Source organism: Osmerus mordax, chromosome 10, assembly GCF_038355195.1.
Source record: "Osmerus mordax isolate fOsmMor3 chromosome 10, fOsmMor3.pri, whole genome shotgun sequence".
Classification (NCBI taxonomy): domain Eukaryota; kingdom Metazoa; phylum Chordata; class Actinopteri; order Osmeriformes; family Osmeridae; genus Osmerus; species Osmerus mordax.
Window position 1 is genome coordinate 14826363 of NC_090059.1, and position 17932 is coordinate 14844294.

Genomic DNA, 17932 nt, shown 5'->3' on the forward strand with positions numbered 1-17932 from the left:
AACGAGTCGATAGTATATAAATGTAACGTACTGTCCTTTTAGTATTTCTTTTCAAACAAATCTTCAACTTCTTATTCTTGCCCTTGAACATCCCATAGTTAACAATACAATGAAATGTATAAACTGTCGTTTTGTTTTCATGCACATAAATTAAAACTGCAATAAAAATGTGACAGGTCAAAATGCAGAACTGAGTTTTACTGCTTTACAGAAGTAGCTGTAAACACAGGAACCATAGAACCAATGTATTACCAAGCTGTGTGGTTTTTAGGTAACATCAGTGAAACCTGCACACCTGTGCTTACTTTAGTAGTTCAACGCACATTTTTATTTTCACATCCATGGGACATGCAACAGAGAGGCAGTACACCAGACTGATGGAAAAGCCCTACAAGAATCAGCATGAAAGCGATACTAAAGTTAAATTAATTGGAAAATTCTATGTGGTAAAATTACAAATAAAAAGACTCTGGGTCCCTTTCAAAATCATTAAATAAAAATTAAATAAACAGGCAGCAGTATAGCAAAATAAAATTTGATTTACGGCCCACTCCAAATAAGCCCACAAACAGAGATGTTTGTGTGTGTTTCTCAGTGTATGTATGAAGAGGCTAAAAGCCCAAACGTCCATAGGTTTGATTTGGGAATGTGACATGGCTATTACACCAATACGTCAACCTCCACAATTAGTTAGTATCTATGCCACATTTAACTTAACTGGTCATTGGCATGTGTCAACATGATGGAAACAAAGGAGTCCTTAAGCACTTCATTTATGACAAAGCCAAGAAGCTAATAAAGCTAATGTTTGGCAGAATGCCCCTTTTTGACTCAAACTATGAGGGGATGAAGAACACAGTACTCAATCATGCACCAGGTTCTTAGATGCCAAAGTCAAGTTTCAGGCACTTTCCCTATAAATCATTGGACAGAATATGGGTTACATGTTGAGGCACAACCACCTGTAGTGTTGAATTGACTCCCTTCCTCAGTTGTTTCAATAGACGAGGCAGTAGTAGGCTACTTCTAAAACCAGGCTACCAAACCCTGATCCTGGAGAGCTGTAGGTTGTCATTCCAACCCTAATCCAGTACATTGTGTTATAATAATTAACTGGCTGCAAAGCAGAATCATGTTTGTTACAACTGGGGATGAAATGAAAACCTACAGGGAGGTACCTCTCTAGGAATGGGGTCGAACAGCCCTGTTTTTAAATGACAAACACAAAAGCCAAACCTCTGTAAACTAGCCCTGCCCACACCCAATGACCCAATGCTGCACAGTTGTGGAGGTTAGAGAGCTTTTGGTAAGACCTAGGAGAACAAGAATCTGAAACGCAGAGTGTAAGGGTGTCTTTGGCAGAGCTATGCGACTGTCCATTGTTCAGTCTGAGTGGGTGTGCAGAGTTAGCTCGAGCTCTTTGTCCTGGTTCACAGTCAGGTTAGCATCAGCTGCAGAGTCATACACTTCCCTCTCATGACTTTTCAATGTGACTTCACTATCTGGCTCCGTAGTCAACAAAATGACCTCCTCTATGGAATGGTCATCGGATGACTCAAGATGATTCTTCTCTTGGACTTCCAAGGTGTGCGTCTCCTCCACAACATCAACCATCCCTAAGGGCAACTGCTCCAGGGTTTGAGCTGGATAACTGTTGGTCATATAGGAGATTTCTTCCTCCTCTCTAGCCTTGACACAAACAATCTCGTCCTGAACACTGTTAGCTTCATCAGAGCTGTCCTGCTGTGAGGGATCGTCAGTAGCTTTCTCTCTAGCGTCTGTGTTGCGAAGCGCCACGTCTGTGCTGTCTGTGCTGTGGTGCTCATCCTCACGTTCCGTTTCCTGGAACCCATTTGTCACAAGGCTCAGCTCCACATGGTTGGCATCCCCAATCATCATATCCCCAACACTACTTTCCTCAGATGATGTCTTTCTTTGACTCTGCCTATCGAGGTCCATCTCCCTATGGAGGTCTATCTCTTTGTTGCAGTCAGCCTCATCATCATCTACCTCTACAATGTTCTTCTCTTGGGTTGCCTCCTGACCAGTCTGGGCCTCTAAGGCAGTCTCCACGTGGTGGTCTTCCTCATGATGGGTCTCTGTGTGGGAATCTGTCTCGTGAAGGTGTTCCTCGCCGTCGTCCTGTTGCCCGGGTTCATGGGTGTCTTCTCCTGAGCTGGTGTCCTGGAGTGTGTCGTCTACCTGAGTCAACGTCACATGGCTGGCTTGCTCTCCAACTGCCGTCTCAAGAGTCTCCCCTGGACATTCCACCTCATGGCAGATTGGCTCACAGGTACTGTGTGTGTGTGGAATTCTCTCTTCGGAGTGCTCTCCCTTAAGCACTTTCTCCACAATCACCAGACACTCCTCCTCAGCACCTTCTAAACAGTGTACCTCCACAGATGTTTGCCATCGACAGTCCACCTGGTGGTCCCCAACCGAGGTGGTCTCCACTGGGCAGTGGATCTCCAGGCGGCTGTCCTCCTGGAGGGCGATTAAGGAAGGTGAGGTGCACTGCAACTCCCCAGTGTCTGTGTCATAGAGATCACTGATGGACTCCTCGGTGTGAATGCCCTCGGGGTCAGAGGATGTTAGCAACACAGGGTTGGAGAGCACTTCACTGGGCAAGGTAGGCAGGTGAGGAGCAGGACTGGGGAATAGGAAAGAGACAGCAATGAAAAAACACTTGACAAACTGACAAAGAAATTGTTTTGATTTAACATTCAGTTTGTTATTGTCCCAAATGTTTAAAGGCCCTCTGACTCTACGTCTAACGTATACGCTATATGTAGGCAAAGTTGTAAAAGTGTCAGGTCAGGAATCTAATCTTACCTCTCCATGGACTCGTAAGGCACAGGGGTCGGCGTCCTCTCCGGGATCACATCCTCCTCCTGGGCCCAGCCTTGATTGGACGATGCATAGGTGAGGATGGCATCAGTCACAGTGTACGGAGTGTGGCCCTGCACACAGTCCTGAATGTGGCCTATGGGCAGCTGGGTCTGCAGGAACAGATGAAGCTGGCTGTCTGACAGGCACACTGTCATGTGCAGCACTCTGCAAATAAAACAAACGCACAAAATCAATGCAAATCTCAATAATATATTGTGCTGGAGCTCTTCCCGGAAAGATTGTTAAGTGTAATCAGTGTACAGTGCATTACAAAGTCAGGTACATGGTTTTGATCAACCTCAATGGTCGGTGGTGTAGAAATATGCCCCAACATACACACTGTGCCATTAACTTTAAATGATAAACTAACTTGTCCAGGAAGGACTGCAAGCCTTTTCTCCTCTTCTCCAAGAAGTCCTCATTTATGAAGGAGAAATAGGATTTGCTGGGTAGGTCTGGAACCTGCCTGTGAGACAGAAAGGGACAAAGAATCGAATTCTTTAGCACTACACTTTATTGTTATAATGGCAATGCTGTTCTGAATTGAGCTTTGCAGTTAGGATTACACTAAGACGTACACCAAGCCACAGTTCTTCTGCATCTTCTTTTTGAGCCAGACAAACTCGCTGTAACGCCTGCGCACGCAAGACGTCTTGGCCGTGAAGGCCTTGCTGTTGGTCTGTGAGGACAGAAAGGGGGAAACATCCTATTAAGAGATGATGCTACATCTTGATTCAGACAGAAACACCCAATAATATCAGCCATTGCCTGCCATGAAGACGCACTACAAAACAAACAGAAACATTTATGGATGCCTTTCATGACTGTTTTTCTCTCAATAGAATGCAATCATTTAAAAGCCAGTGTGAGCAAGCATGCAATTGTGCTGACTCATTCCCAACTTTTTTCTACACTTAAGCTAACCTAAGTGATGCGTGGCTAAGTGCACGAAGACAACCAGAATGAGCACTGTTCAGCGTTTTACAGTCTGTGGTTTCATGGTGGGTGAAAACAGAACAGGCCACACCTTACTTCTAAAATGCTATCGTAAAGCAATAATCAGTTTCCCAGTGATACAATTCAGTTCCAGAATGGCTGATAAGTTTCAAGTAAAATCATTACATATAATGTTACCTGCTGGTGCACAGTTATAACAACTCATAACTACTATTTTTTTTTTTTAAGTAAGTATTAATTGAAACTACTATCTATTAAGTTTAGACATGTTTGTTCAGACAAACATACCAGTGCAATGAGTCAGATCTCATGAGGGATAGACTGGAGCATCAAATATGCATGATGAACAACGGTCACAAGATGGTTACGGATTTCCTGACGCAGAAGCATAAATACCAAAGTTCTAGCCTTTGTGTCAACACAGCATTTTAAACCATACGTTGGCTGACTCAACACAACAGGATTACACCCACAAAACTGAAAACATATGACCCATGGCAACTGCGTGACACCATTTGTCACAACAACAGGATTAGGTCTAATGTAGGCTAACAGTACAAGGAAGAGGCCCTTTCATAATGCATCCCATATTGTTATTATTATTGAGACAACAGACTCCTTGTACAACAGCTCACAATGTAAGGTAGAATACTCACATGGAGGAATATCTTGAAGTCCACATAAGAATTCCAAGAGCCTTGATTCTGGACGCGAGGGTCTTGGACCCGCACCGCAATAAACTCCTGCCGACAAAAAAAACATCACTATAGGACCACATCAGTACACTGAGCCGGGAGGTTAAGAAAGCCATTTTATTCCTTTTGGCTTTATCCTTTTTTCCCTCTAACATTGTTGTTACTTAATTCAGTTGGTAGATGTGCTGTTCATTTATATACATCACTATAATATCCAAGCTGACACCGTGTGCTAACTTTTAGGTATCTTGAAGATCTGTTAGGCTAATGTATTATAAATTCTCTATGTATTAGAATAAACAAATAGCCGAGGAAGGGAACTCACATCTTCTTCGTAACTCCTAATCATCCTATAATTTCCCACGTTGCACAGGACACATCTTAAATGAAAAACAAAGTAAGGTTAAAGATGTTAACTGTTGAGCTTCACTGCATCTAGGTACTGGTTCACTGAGAAGATATTTCTCGAACAAAGGTTTATTCGCTTTAAAAACAAAAAAAGGCACACACATTAGTATTTCCTTCTAGTCGCTAAAGACTTTAAAGACGAAAGTGATAACATGCATTAGCCAATAGCTTTCTCATGCATTTAGTCTATGTTGTATTTGTTTTTCTGTTGTTGATCTATTAAACGTGTCGAAAAAAAACGCAGTCTACTGCGTGCGCTTGCTGAAAATAACCTACCCCTCGGTTCCAGAAGCTAACTACACTTTTACTACCTCCTCCTGTCTGGACAACCCCTTTACAGTAGCTAACTATATAACAAAGTTCAATTCGCATCATAATTTCCCCCCCACACACACCCACCCATGGATTAGCTAGCCTAGCTAATAGACTAAGTTGGTTCTGACACACATAGCTAACGTTTTACTTTGCCCTCACGAATCATAAATGTGTTTCCAGCTTTTAATTGTGGTACAAAAATGACTTGTCTAACCTAAAACTGCTGGCTAGAACTTAATTTTAACGTTATAGCCAGTCTAGCTATATAGCCAAATTATACTTGCTAGTATTACTTACTTTAAAATAGTATCTTCAAGTTATCCGAGAACAGTGACGACTAGATAAATAGATGGATCTTGCATTTTTTTTCTATTGTATCGTTTTCGGAATGAAATGTTCCGATCTATAAATGATGGAATGCCAATCCTCACAACAAATATTTCACGTGACTCGCACTACAAGTTCTGTACACACTAACGCAATTTCCGTTTCCGGATGCATGGGGGTTATTAAAAATAAGGTTCTTACAGAGAATGTCAGGCTCTGGTTCTTATCATCGTGCCACCAGGCAATATGAGTAGCCTAGTCGGCCACTAATGCATTCTAAAGTACTGTTAAGACGTAGACTGCTAAAAATGACCGCATGTTTAGGCCAAATCTAATGCAAACAAAAGCGCCTATTTAAGACATCAATTCGTTTTATCATTTTGTAAATTCATTCATATCCTCCCGTGGGTGGAGCTGTCAACTTATGTTATTCCAACTAACAAGTGCTTTAGAAAATATTTATACTTTCTAAAACTAAAGTATACCTACTGTAGTCATACATGTCGTTTTCATAAAAAATCTGTTCAAATCCACTTGCACAAATTATGAACTAGAGAAGTAGGCTGTATGCGTAGCTTACGTACCCTTGAAGCACAGTAAATATGTTTTAAACTGAAATTACATTAGACTAACGCTGCTGTGAGGTCCATCTTATAATAATACCCGTTTCATAGTAATTACAGTTGTTATATGGGCCTGAGTTCTGGGGAAATCAGAAGCAACCCCTATATACCGCGGTTCCCCCCGGTGTATGAAACAACTAGGGGGCGTATCCTCTACATTTGACCAGTTTTCGGCACGTTAACATTTGATTTAATAGGTGTACAGACATTGAAATTTAGGTTATTCTAAACAGTAATTTGGTCACAATAATTAATTAAACCGTACGTTAGTACTTTAGTAACCTCGAAGAAAACGTTAGGTTGAGGTGAGTAACATCCTTGCATGATCTTACGGACATGTGTTGAAGATAAAGCTGTAGCTAGCGTAGCTAACGTTAGCTAGCTAGCGAGCCAAAGAATGACGATTTTCATTTAAAAATTAACAATAAAAATGGGAGATTAAACCGATTGTTAAAATCTAACTGTGTTTATCAATCTATATGTGTCTGAATGGGAATTTCATTAGCAAATGCATAATCTCTCTCATACTTGGCACATTTTGGACTGTCCTGGTCGGTGCAGCTTTTGTTGTCTGTAGAAACCAATATGGAGGAGGACTGGAGTGTTGGCGCCCGGAGTACTTAGCTACTATAGCTAGTCAGCTAACGACAACTAATAACAATTAAGCCCTGATGTGGACCCAGTTAAGCTAGTTGAATTAATTATACGTTTCAAGCACTACCTCGTCATGTAAGCACAATACGATAATTGCGTTCAGCTGGCTGTTTTCTCCGTCCAGATGTTGCACGAGCCATCAAGATGTGCAGCATCTTAGCAAGGTTGCTCCCGCTCAGTAGCTATCTGCCTAGGCATCACAATTCAACAAACACCCTAATTGGCCAATGAATACTATTTATATTTACATATTATGATATTGCATGGACAGACAAGCTTTTGGCCAACTGTAAAGCAATACAATGAAAAACAAAATCATAACGCTTGTTCAACATTATGTAAATCTTGTATGGTTTTATTATGGGATTGTTATGTGTATTTATTATCATCTTTTATTTCCAGTTCACCTAATGAGGGGGCCCTGTGAACACTGACATTTCAGGGCACCCTCCATGAATCGCAATCTATGAACTCTGTTCTTTCTCCTGTTTCTCCATCACACCCAACTCTTGATGTTGACCAGGAACCTGCTGGTCCCTAAGTCTACCAGATGAGTATGAGCCAGACTTCAGAACCCTCGAAGGATTCTCCCCCTGTCACGGAAGGTCCTATAGCATTTTTTAAATTGACAAATACTTCAATTATATGTTGACATAAGGGAGCACATGATTTTCAAGCTGCTTTGCTTAGTAGCAAAACTACTACTGCAGAAGTTCTGGGGTCCGGCCTAGGTTGCCACCGATTAAGGTCCGCCCCAAATGTGTTTCAATGAATTACTGTTCTTGGATAGAAAATGTTGTCAGTGTTAATGCCGTAAAGAACTGCACCCCCTGTAGGTTAAATGAAAAGTTAGCACTTAAAATGTCAGTATCACCGTCATCAGAGAGGACATCCCCAGTGGTGGTGATTTCCTTCTCGTTATCCCTGCACCCACAGACCCGACTCAGTCGGAGGTCGCTATGACAACGGAGGAGACCACGGATAAAAAGGCTGACAATGCGGTGGAGGAAGAGGAGGAGGAGGAAGAGTATGTGGTGGAGAAGGTCTTGAACCGTCGGGTGGTGAAGGGGAGGGTGGACTACCTCCTCAAGTGGAAAGGCTTTTCAGAGTGAGTTCATGTGACGATGGCATATCCATTTAATTTGACTCTTGTCAGTGACTGCTCAGACTGGGTAAAAAGCTTGCCATCGAGGGAAAAGCCAGTTATGGTGTTTGTGCTTCCTTCTCCAGTGATGACAACACATGGGAGCCAGAAGATAATTTGGATTGTCCAGACTTGATTGCAGAGTTTCTGCAGTCTCAGAAATCAGCCCAAGAGTCTTCGGGCAAGAGGAAGGCGACAGAATCCAGTGCAGACGGAGAGGAGGGCCGACCGAAAAAGAAAAAGGAAGACGTAAGTCCTCATGATCATCGTGTTTTCACAAATGGAATCCCCTTTTTTTCCTCATTCCCTGTGTCCCAATTCATAACCTTTTCCCCGGAAGTGTGCACTTGTCTACTAGTTTAGGGTTGGGCAATGCCTAGATATTTTTTTTCTTCAAGCGTCCGGGTGATGCCAACGCCTTATAAAGGGTAAGGGGGGTCGTGAGTAAAACCAGCCGGAGGTGGCACCAACTGGAGCTTGTTGGTTGCTAAGTCTGGGTTGGATGCGTGTCCAGATCTTGAGTACAGTGCTACTGTCTTTGGCACCTCCAGGGGATGGTGCAATACTGGATTTGGATTCAGAGAGTATGAGGATGACATCACACACGCACACACTTTCGTCGCAGTTAGTTACATTTCAGCTTGTCAGTAAAGTTCCCCATCCAAAATGTGTGGATCCTTCCAAAATGTAAGTATTTTGTCGAACAACTAAACCTCTGTCAATGTTTTTGTCGTTGCGGCATTCTGTCCCGAATAGAAAACCTCTGACGGTCGTCGACGCAGCCACCGCTGGGTCATAGTGAAAAAGGCGAACAATACCAGTGTGAAGCCAAGGAAGGGAAGGAGACCAGCTCCAACCCCCAAACCCAGAACCCCGACCAGAGCTGCTAAGCTTGGCAAGGGAGTGAGCAAAAAACCTGCTGTAAAGATGCAACATGCAGAACCCAACAGCAGCAAAAGTTGTTTTCTCTGCACCCGCAATAAAGGCAGGAAGGTGTCTCAGATGTGCTCCTCCTGTCAGAAGTCTGTCTGCCCCCAACATAGCGCAACAAAAATAGTGTGTTTTCACTGTCTGTAAGTTATATATTCTTGAGTTGACTATGTAACAATGATGATACTGTTGTTCTGTTTGACCTTCAAGTATGCTTTGAATTCTGTTTTGTAAACTTTGCATATGAAAAATAAAATGGATTTGAATTTAGTGGTCTGATCAGAGCTTTTCTGTAAAAGCCTATTGGGTAAAGTTGCCATACCATTCCATACATTTGAACTACATGAATGCTGCCCTGCAGTTTAATTGCTGGCACACTAGAAACTACAGTTCAATGTTGCCTTGAATAAGTAGCTTATAATGTTGCTTTGACGTTGGCCACATCATTAAGTGGCTGCAATCGATGGTTCTCCCAACTTAAACCTTTTATTGCCCAATCCTAAACCATTCTTCGATTTGGAGGAATAGGATTGGTGAACGCACATGTTCCATCACCAATCCTAAACGTTCTGAAATAAATATCTAGAAAAATTGACAAGTGCACACTTCAACCTAAAGTATGCAAATTGAAATGCAGGGATTGACTAGAGTTGAATCTTGTCTTCCAGCCAGAGAAACTAAGGGGCTTTGCTCGAGGTTTGGATCCAGAGAGGATTATTGGTGCCACTGACTCCACTGGGGAACTCATGTTTCTCATGAAATGGTTGGTATATCCCTGTGTTATGTGGCCACAGAGGTCTAATCCAATTCAATGTAAGTCAAAGCTAAGTCACTGCTGGTTCACTTATGATTCTTGACGTTGACACGGTGGCATGCATGTACCAATTCTTTGTAGTAGGGCGTTGCAACACTCAAGGTTCTGTCAACATCACCTGTCCTTATAGGAAGAATTCTGACGAAGCAGACCTAGTACCTGCAAAGGAGGCAAACATGAAGTGTCCACAGGTGGTCATCGCTTTCTATGAGGAGCGGCTCACATGGCACTCGTACCCGACCGAGGAGGAGAAGAAAGACGACAAGAACTAAAAAAGTAGTTTGAAGAAGTGATGTGTTAATGTTGCATACTTATGAGGTAGCATACTGGGCAGGGGGAGGTGAGCTGTAGACATAGGGACTAGGACAGAAGACAACATTTTGACTGTCTCAAATACCACCCACTACATACAACTCATCTGGATATTATAAAAGTTAGTATATACATACACTAAGGGTATGCTTGAGGTGACCCAACCCAGAGAAATGCCAGATTCAGTGTTACATTTGTAATTCTCCAGTGAAGGTTTATTTGGAAACTCCCCAAAATACTTTTGCAAACCACTTGATAAAGAGGTCCAAGCCTTTTCTGCTCTGACATTGTATTGTGGAAATGTTACCAGGTATGGTTTTACCAACAAGACAGCAGTGTCACTTTGTGTCTAACCGTATTGTTTTGAAGCTGTTGCAAAGCACTTTTCACTTGCTCATCTTGAGATTTATAATAGTGGATACTCATGACATTTCTTAAATCCTATACTTTTACTGTTCATTTGTTCTTTTTATCATTTGAATTCACATTTTCATGAACAGCTCTTTCTCGTCTGTTTCCGGAAAATAAACCACCTTTTGTTACAACTATTGTCACACTTTTTAAAAACAAGAATGTATAATAGTTAATGAATCAACATGGGTAGCAAGCGAATGCATACTACAATGAATGGAACCAATGACACACAGTCACAGGTGAAAATAAAGACACTTTATTAATCCGTAAAAGAACAATCCCAGATTGCCAGCAAATATTTAAAGAAAATAAAGGGGATAAGTGGGAAGAGGATGGACGACGACAACCAAACTCCAGAAATCAAGACAAGAACACAAAATACAAACACAATGACATGAAAATATTTACAGAACAAACAATACATTAAACAAAAGCAGTGCAATAAGATGGTAGTAGCTTGATAGTGGCTATTGCATCGATTTGAAATGCAAGTCAATAATTTCCAATTGAGCACTGGAAAACATGCCTGAATATCATGTCAAATATTAAGCAATTCAGATTAGAGGACTTGTTCAACTTAATGCCCTCATTTGTCTCATTTGTAAATTTGGAAACAGGCAAAAGAGGTGTATGCTCAGCAACAAAGAGTTATGAACTAAAAACAACATTGTTTTAAAAACAGCATTGTACTTGGCATTGTGGGCCTTGATGACAAGAACCATGAAAACAATGTTAATGAATGACACCCTTGCGAATGTAGCAACAATTTCAATTTAGTTGCCCATTTTTATTTTATTTTAAATTTTTATTTGGAGCACGCGCTGAAACACAATTGTTAACCCCAACAACAACACAAACACAGGCAACAGCACTTCTGACGTCCTGAAAACAGTACATTAACCCTTGTTCTCAAAACTAAATCAAGACGTGTGCTTGGGAAACAAAGGTGTTGAAAACAAGGTGTTCACTTCAAACATTCTACTTGTCAGATCACTCAGTTTGATTAAATTGGTTTACTTTTGTTAACTACACAAAACGTATTACTGTTAACTTTAATAGCTGACAGCAAGGGTTTACAGTAGTTAAAAATCAACTGAATCTTGTCAATTGTCTTAGGTAACTATCAATAGAATGACAACATTACCAAGTAACTCCTTCATAGACTAACACTGCAATTATTAGACTTCCAAAATCTTACTCCTAGTTAATGCTTACCAGGGTCACAATTCAAGAAACCAAACCAAAAAACTTAAGTGATGGGTTTGAATTGTAATTTGCAGGTGGTACTTCAGCAGAACTTGGAATTCACACAGTACTAACTCAAGAAGATGACCTACAACCACTAGTATGAGTTTTCCTTCGCCTACCATGTGATAACAGGCGCAAAAACACGGTTGTTTCAATGCAATATTCGATGCAGACCTTCCAAATGGTTGATATGAAGCTAGACCAATAACCTACTTAAATAATGCAGATCAGGAGCATGAGCTGGAGACTTAACAGCTGCATCTTTAAACCTGCAGCAAAAGGAGAAGTCAGAGAGACATAGCAAAATGCATACAGCCAAGCCTTAGAAGGACAAATTACAGTGCTATGTATAGGTTTACAGAAGCTGATACGTTTCGTAATGCAAGTGTGTGCCTCCTTCCTCTCGGTCCACCTCCTATACTCCTCATGCTCCGCCATCATATGGACTAAATAACCGCCAGCCCAACAACGCTTTTTTTTAAACTTCCACCTCCTTCTCGTTCCAGTGTCCTCTCTACGACAGATTAAATCTCTAAAGGGACCTCCAACTTAAAGTGGTTGACATTGTCCTATTAAAAACACACACGGGATGACTGCAGTGTCAAACCACCTAGACCGGTGTATAGAGTTTAAGTGAAGTGCACCATACAACCTTTGGTTAGTAGTGGTGTTAATGGTTTCTTAGATGGACTTTCTTTACATCGTTTGGTATTTCTACTCTTAAAACTTTCCAAATCCATTACTTAGGTTCTCCTCAATAAGGACCTTTCAGCTCCTCAGTAACTTCAACAATCATTCCAGAGTTCTGAAGGACAGGCTTGATCTATCAGTCCTTGATCAGACTAATGATGAATGATTTTCAAACATCACTTTATGCCAGTCCTTCATAACATAATCCTTTTCTTCTACACTGGTTGTGTGCCATGGGTTCAGAGCAGGTTGTTTTTCAAATAGCTCTTCATAAGTGATCACCTCCCTTTCAAATCTGTATACTTTCCTTTTTCCTCCACCTACACAAGAAAAAAAAAAATCAGTACTCAAGTGGAGAACCTCAGCTTCAGTCGTTTCCAGAAGAAAACGCAGGAACCAAAGAAGGAAAGGGGGGTAAAAACGAATGCAGGACGAGTCGTCAACAATACTATTATTCTTATCCCCAGAATCTTCTCAAAGTAAAAAGGACATCTCTTGCATCTGCAGAAATCTTTCTTACTGGTTTAGCGAAAATTAAAGAATAGGCATGAGCTAGCCTCTCACTTCTTTTTGTCCTTCTGTTTTTTCTCAGGCTTCCGTGTCTGCTCTGCTGTCATGCTGCGGGGCATGATCAGAACGCTCCCGTCAGCGCTGTACTGCAGCGAGTACTCGCTGGGAGGGTAGGGCCGGCCCTCCTCATCCCGGAGCTGGGTGAACACTTCCTGGTAGAGGCTTTGTACCTTCTGCTTCATCTGACGGATGGACCGGATGAACTCCATCTTCTCCTTCAGCAGACGGGCCTTGTCACGCCTCAGGTCGTGGACGCCTTGCTCCAGGTTGATGATGGTGTCCAGCTTTCGCTTGCGGCAGTTCTGAGCCGCCATTTTATTCTTTCCACGTCTGCGAATGTCGCGGATGAGGGCCAGTTGGCCCTCACTTAGGTGATGCTTAGCCAAAAGCTCATTAAACTCCTCCACGGGCAAATTAATGATTTTTTCATTGGAAAATGGTATCTTCATTGCTCGGGCTCTGCGTTCGTCACGACTCGACTGCTTGTCCAGGAAGTCCTGTGGAGGCTGAAGCTTAGATTGTTGCTGCTGCTTGTCACGCCCCATTTTCTTAGCAGAAGGAATGGGTATCTCTGGGTCCTCGGAGAACGACGAGGACAACGGTAGGTTGTAAGTGTGATTGTGGTTGATGTTGTCAAGCTGAGGGAGACCATGGAATTGGGAGGGGTCCTGGTAACTCATGCGGCACAGTTTGCTGTATTCAGGCTGGTAGCCCCCAACAGCCCCTTCCTCAGTTTCAACAGTTGCTGCCTCCGAGTCAGTACTGTATCCCACTGCCCCTTCTTCCGAGAAGGTGGCAGAGGTGGAGGATGAGGATGCTGCCGATGAACAGGAAGTCTCAGAGCTGCTCGGGGAAGCTGGGCTGTGGCTCGAGTCCAAGGAGAGACCAGAGTCAGAGTCAAGCTCGTCTTCCAACTGAGAGGCCTGGGCCTGGCTAAAGCCTTCCTCCATGGCTAGGTCCAGAAGGCTGATCTCATCAAGCATTGACTCCTCCAGCAAACTGGTGAAAGGATCAGGCAACACAGGGGTGGAGGTGATGTTATTGGTACTGTTCAGAGGTGGTGGGAGAAAGAGTCCAGTAAGGTTTGTGGCTCCAAAGGTAGTGTTGACATTGGAGGAGTTGCTGGAGGCCAGGTTAAGCATGGTGGGCTGTGAAGTGCTGGTAGTATCCAGCTGTGGGTTAAAGAGGGTGGGGAAGTCCTGGCTGCAGCTAGGAAGGGAGGCCTGGTGAAGGCTGACATCTTGGTTGATGAGATTGGAGCGAGAAAGTCCAAAGCTTGTAGTAGAGCCTGACTCGGCCACGGTGCTAGTATTACTAGCACTGCTCGTGTTGGAACCGAGGACGGAGTTCTCTGAGTTGTTAACTTCCATTTCCTGCAAAGATTTTAAATTAGTGCAAGGCCAAATTGTAACCGTGAGACCCTATGGAACCAGGAGAGGGTTAGGTTAAAGCGCATACCTGTAGCTCCATGATGGCCATGATGTCTTGCCACTGTTGCTCCAGATCCAACTGGGGCTCAGGGTGGGGCAACGGGGGAGGAAGAGGAAGCCCCTGGGACGTGGATGGAGCTTCTTCATTGGAGACTGCCACAGTAGTCACAACTGGGGCAGGAAACTGATCAAACAGGACAGACATGAACCTTGAATTCAAGGCCATTCAAATGATTGACATTTTGCCAGAATAGAGAAGAAAAGCAACAACGGAAAAACCTCTCCTAAATGTCAATGAGATCTTGTTTTTGAAGTCGGCTATTCACCTCAGACTCTTCTCCAAATGGGAAGGTGGCTTCTAGGAGCCGCAGGCATTCTTGCAGGGACAGGGAGGTCTGAGTGCCAAGGCCTGGGAGCTGGGGGAAGGAGACAGCACAGTACATGGGTCACCGGGCAAGACAATAAACATTCAACTAAGATGGAACAAATCCATTTTAGATTCCGTGCTCAGTAAGAATTTCCATGGCCAAGTAGATTGTGTGTTTAGCCCACTTACATTTAGTCATTTAGCAGACGCTCTTATCCAGAGCGACTTAAAGTAAGTACAGGGACATTCCCCCGAGGCAAGTAGGGTGAAGTGCCTTGCCCAAGGACACAACGCCATTTGGCATGGCCGGGAACCGAACCGGCAACATTCTGATTACTAGCCCAATTCCCTAACCGCTCAGCCACCTGACTCCTTGATTTAGTTGGGGGCCAATACAAATACGTACTTGTTCTGGTATGCTCTCCCCTGTCTCTCCATCCACAGGTGGGGCATCTTGAAGGTTTACTCCATTCCTCCAGCTCTCTTGTAGCTCCGCCCCTTCCTCCTTCTCCGCAGGGCTGGGCTTCTCCTCCTCCTCACTGTCCTTCTGGCGGCTGCTGTAGTTAAACACTTCTCTTCCTGCCCCAAGGTCAATGTCCTGTCGCCACAGGATGTCAATCAAATCAATGTCCTGTAAAAGCAGGAGACAGCAGATCACAGGGATGTTTGGTTAATTTATAAAAGTAGCAATGTTATGCAAACATGGCAACGTATCTAGCATGGTGTTATGTCAGCAAGTGAAAGACTCAGATCATTATATGGCCTGAACAATGACTTAGTGTGCCACATAAGAGCAGTAGTCCTATGACCATCGGGTGAACGAATGCTTTATTTCAACATGTAATGATTTAATCACCCATGTCCATCTGCATCATCAATTAGAACTACACATTTCTGACTAAACCAAGCAGCCTACCTCAACCAGTGCATTTTCACTCACACAGTAAAATTATATTCTACATCACTAAACCTAAGTTCAAGTATTATTCTAATGCAAGCACCGTGCCTAAGCTTGCGCTTGTTTTAAACAAGGCAGATATCAAGGCTCCAAATACCTCTTTGGTGAGGTCATCGTTGCTGTCCCTGTTGCCCTGCTGCTGGCTGTCCTCGGGGGCCACAGCTCCTTGGCTGTCTGCTCCACTAAGGTTGTAAGTTGACTCAGGCGCTCCGCCACCACCTCTCATGGCCGGGGCTTCAGGGTTGTTCACGTCCTCTAGGCCGGCCCCATTGTCTAGGGTGATGCTGGGGCTGGACTGGCTGGCGGCAGACACCACAGTCTCAGGGTCACGGTGCACCAGCCAGGTACTCAGCTCAGTGCTGGGCACCGACAGACGATCTAGCGAGCGCACCTGATTCAGCAGACGGCGGGTGGTAAAGAACTGGTCGAGGTCCACACTCTTGGGATGGATGCCATAGCCGTCCAGCGTGTTGCGGAGGTTGTGGAACTGTGTCTGGGTGTAGGCTGAGCTGGGGCCCAGGATGATCTCTCTCAGTGGGGGCAGCTGATTGCTCAGGTAGGTATCCACGTCCACCCGCACCCCAATGAGACTCAGAAGGATGGTGAACTGAATCAGGCCCTCTGTGAAGTACTTTTTCAGGTAAAGCATTTCTTTACAAAGGAAAAAGTTGAAAGTAAAAAATAAAATAAAAACGGGACTCACTACAGCACAGGACTCAACACTTAATGTAAACTGTGATAAGAAAAATTAAAAGTCAAAAAAAATTCTATAGGAGGATGAGGGACAGATCTTTTCAAGTGTTTAACTTGCTAGGTGTTATCTAGTTTGGACACGAGTCCAATATCAATCAAAAAGCAAATGTGGTCCCCAGTCTTCCTTTTCAGTATGTCCTCCCATACCTACAAGGATGAACAAAGAAGATCAACATTTCCTTAGTCATAAAACTGCAACGGCTAACCTCAAACAGATTGACTGAAAAATTTAGCTCTTCCAATTATAAAAAAAAACAAGAAAGCTTTGCACAAATATTTACATGAATACAATTCAACATACATTTCCCAACACAGTAATCTAACGACCACCCCGACTGAGCTAGCAATCTAGAAAGCTAGTAGACTACTGTACATGTACAGTACCTAGCTAGCCAACTGACCTGAAGATGGGCGTCAGTCACTGATGTAACGTTAACTATGTTTGTTGTAACTGTTCGATAACGAGTTAGTCGGATTTTAAATAAATCACACCATCCAGTGCAAGATCTTTTTCGAAAGGAGACTCTTGTGAAGGTGAACGAGGCGAGGGAGTCTCGGGATCTCCAGCTGTGCTAGTGCTACAGTACTAGCTTGCTAGAAATCGTTGTACCATGTCCATCTATCTTAGGGAAGTGGCCTATATCCCTACCTCAAAGTATTGTGTTGAGTATAGCTCCATTGACAAACCGGCATAACTATAAATGGTGATTGTGTCTTATAACTAGCTAAAACATCAGTGGCTGGCTACCGGTATTTTGACGCCCACTGCCAGTGTGTGTTGACAGCGTTCACTTCCGCTCTCGGCTTACAGCAAACTCCCTAGCAACAAGTGGTGCAAAGGTGATTGATAGAATGACGAGCCACTCGCAGCCCTACGATAAGACTATATTACGGGATTCTCATACATTCTGGCCAATGGACAAGAGGGATGTTTAGACCACAGCAACAGGGGAGGGGTTAGCTAAAATACTATCCAGCTAGCTACAATATTATACGTTTTAATGGATTTCGTACACACTGTCATTTTAACGTAACGTTGGGGTTATAACTATCAAAAGCACATTATGCAGACTAGCCATATCAGGCAAATGCAACATCAGATGACTTTGACTGATGGCACAACACAAACACCAGCTCCAGGCTAACTTTGCTATTCTACTGCTACCGATACTGTACCCTGCGAAAAGCCTGTATTTTATACTTACGCGTGAGGTTTTTATTAATGTATCTGTGTGCCCACAAGTCGACCACCTTCTGTAATCATTAGTGAATTCCAGTAGGTTTATCTAAATGTCTTTATAGAATTACCCAATGACATTATCCACCCTCTTTCCTTATTGAATGGCCCACCATGACTTGCAAAATTCCCAACTTGCTAGCTGGAAAGCTACCTACCTAGCAGCGACGCATCTGACACCAAAACACGCTTTCTTA

The 17932-nt window shown here is 43.3% G+C and overlaps 3 protein-coding genes across 10 annotated transcripts; 1 reads left to right on the forward strand and 2 right to left on the reverse strand.

Annotated features, from left to right (window-relative positions):
* Window positions 1–153: 153 nt before the first annotated feature.
* On the reverse strand, window positions 154–7115 carry snx11 (sorting nexin 11). 4 transcript variants are annotated; one of them, XM_067244245.1, is made up of 7 exons: window positions 6936–7115; window positions 4867–4921; window positions 4503–4589; window positions 3468–3568; window positions 3260–3355; window positions 2833–3054; window positions 154–2650 (listed from the first exon to the last, which is right to left on the reverse strand). In XM_067244245.1, exons 1-7 carry the CDS (start codon window positions 6941–6943, stop codon window positions 1384–1386), a joined length of 1836 nt encoding a protein of 611 aa, XP_067100346.1. In that variant the 5' UTR covers window positions 6944–7115; the 3' UTR covers window positions 154–1383. The 4 variants fall into 4 exon arrangements, with proteins under 4 accessions (XP_067100346.1, XP_067100348.1, XP_067100347.1 ...); XM_067244247.1 differs by lacking the exon at window positions 6936–7115 and adding an exon at window positions 5562–5689 and having other exon boundaries at window positions 4503–4586; XM_067244246.1 differs by lacking the exon at window positions 6936–7115 and adding an exon at window positions 5562–5689.
* cbx1b (chromobox homolog 1b (HP1 beta homolog Drosophila)) lies at window positions 6372–10621 on the forward strand. Of its 3 annotated transcripts, none has more exons than XM_067244252.1 (6): window positions 6372–6519; window positions 7392–7473; window positions 7805–7976; window positions 8099–8261; window positions 9611–9705; window positions 9887–10621. In XM_067244252.1, exons 2-6 carry the CDS (start codon window positions 7419–7421, stop codon window positions 10026–10028), a joined length of 627 nt encoding a protein of 208 aa, XP_067100353.1. In that variant the 5' UTR covers window positions 6372–6519; window positions 7392–7418; the 3' UTR covers window positions 10029–10621. The 3 variants fall into 3 exon arrangements, with proteins under 3 accessions (XP_067100353.1, XP_067100354.1, XP_067100352.1); XM_067244253.1 differs by having other exon boundaries at window positions 9611–9755; window positions 9887–9998; XM_067244251.1 differs by lacking the exons at window positions 9611–9705; window positions 9887–10621 and adding an exon at window positions 8769–9212.
* A 94-nt stretch (window positions 10622–10715) lies between these two features.
* nfe2l1b (nfe2 like bZIP transcription factor 1b) lies at window positions 10716–17873 on the reverse strand. 3 transcript variants are annotated; one of them, XM_067245014.1, is made up of 6 exons: window positions 17704–17873; window positions 15843–16396; window positions 15194–15418; window positions 14747–14836; window positions 14449–14604; window positions 10716–14363 (listed from the first exon to the last, which is right to left on the reverse strand). In XM_067245014.1, exons 2-6 carry the CDS (start codon window positions 16392–16394, stop codon window positions 12981–12983), a joined length of 2406 nt encoding a protein of 801 aa, XP_067101115.1. In that variant the 5' UTR covers window positions 16395–16396; window positions 17704–17873; the 3' UTR covers window positions 10716–12980. The 3 variants fall into 3 exon arrangements, with proteins under 3 accessions (XP_067101115.1, XP_067101113.1, XP_067101114.1); XM_067245012.1 differs by having other exon boundaries at window positions 15843–16645; XM_067245013.1 differs by lacking the exon at window positions 17704–17873 and adding an exon at window positions 16900–17292 and having other exon boundaries at window positions 15843–16645.
* Window positions 17874–17932: the final 59 nt, after the last annotated feature.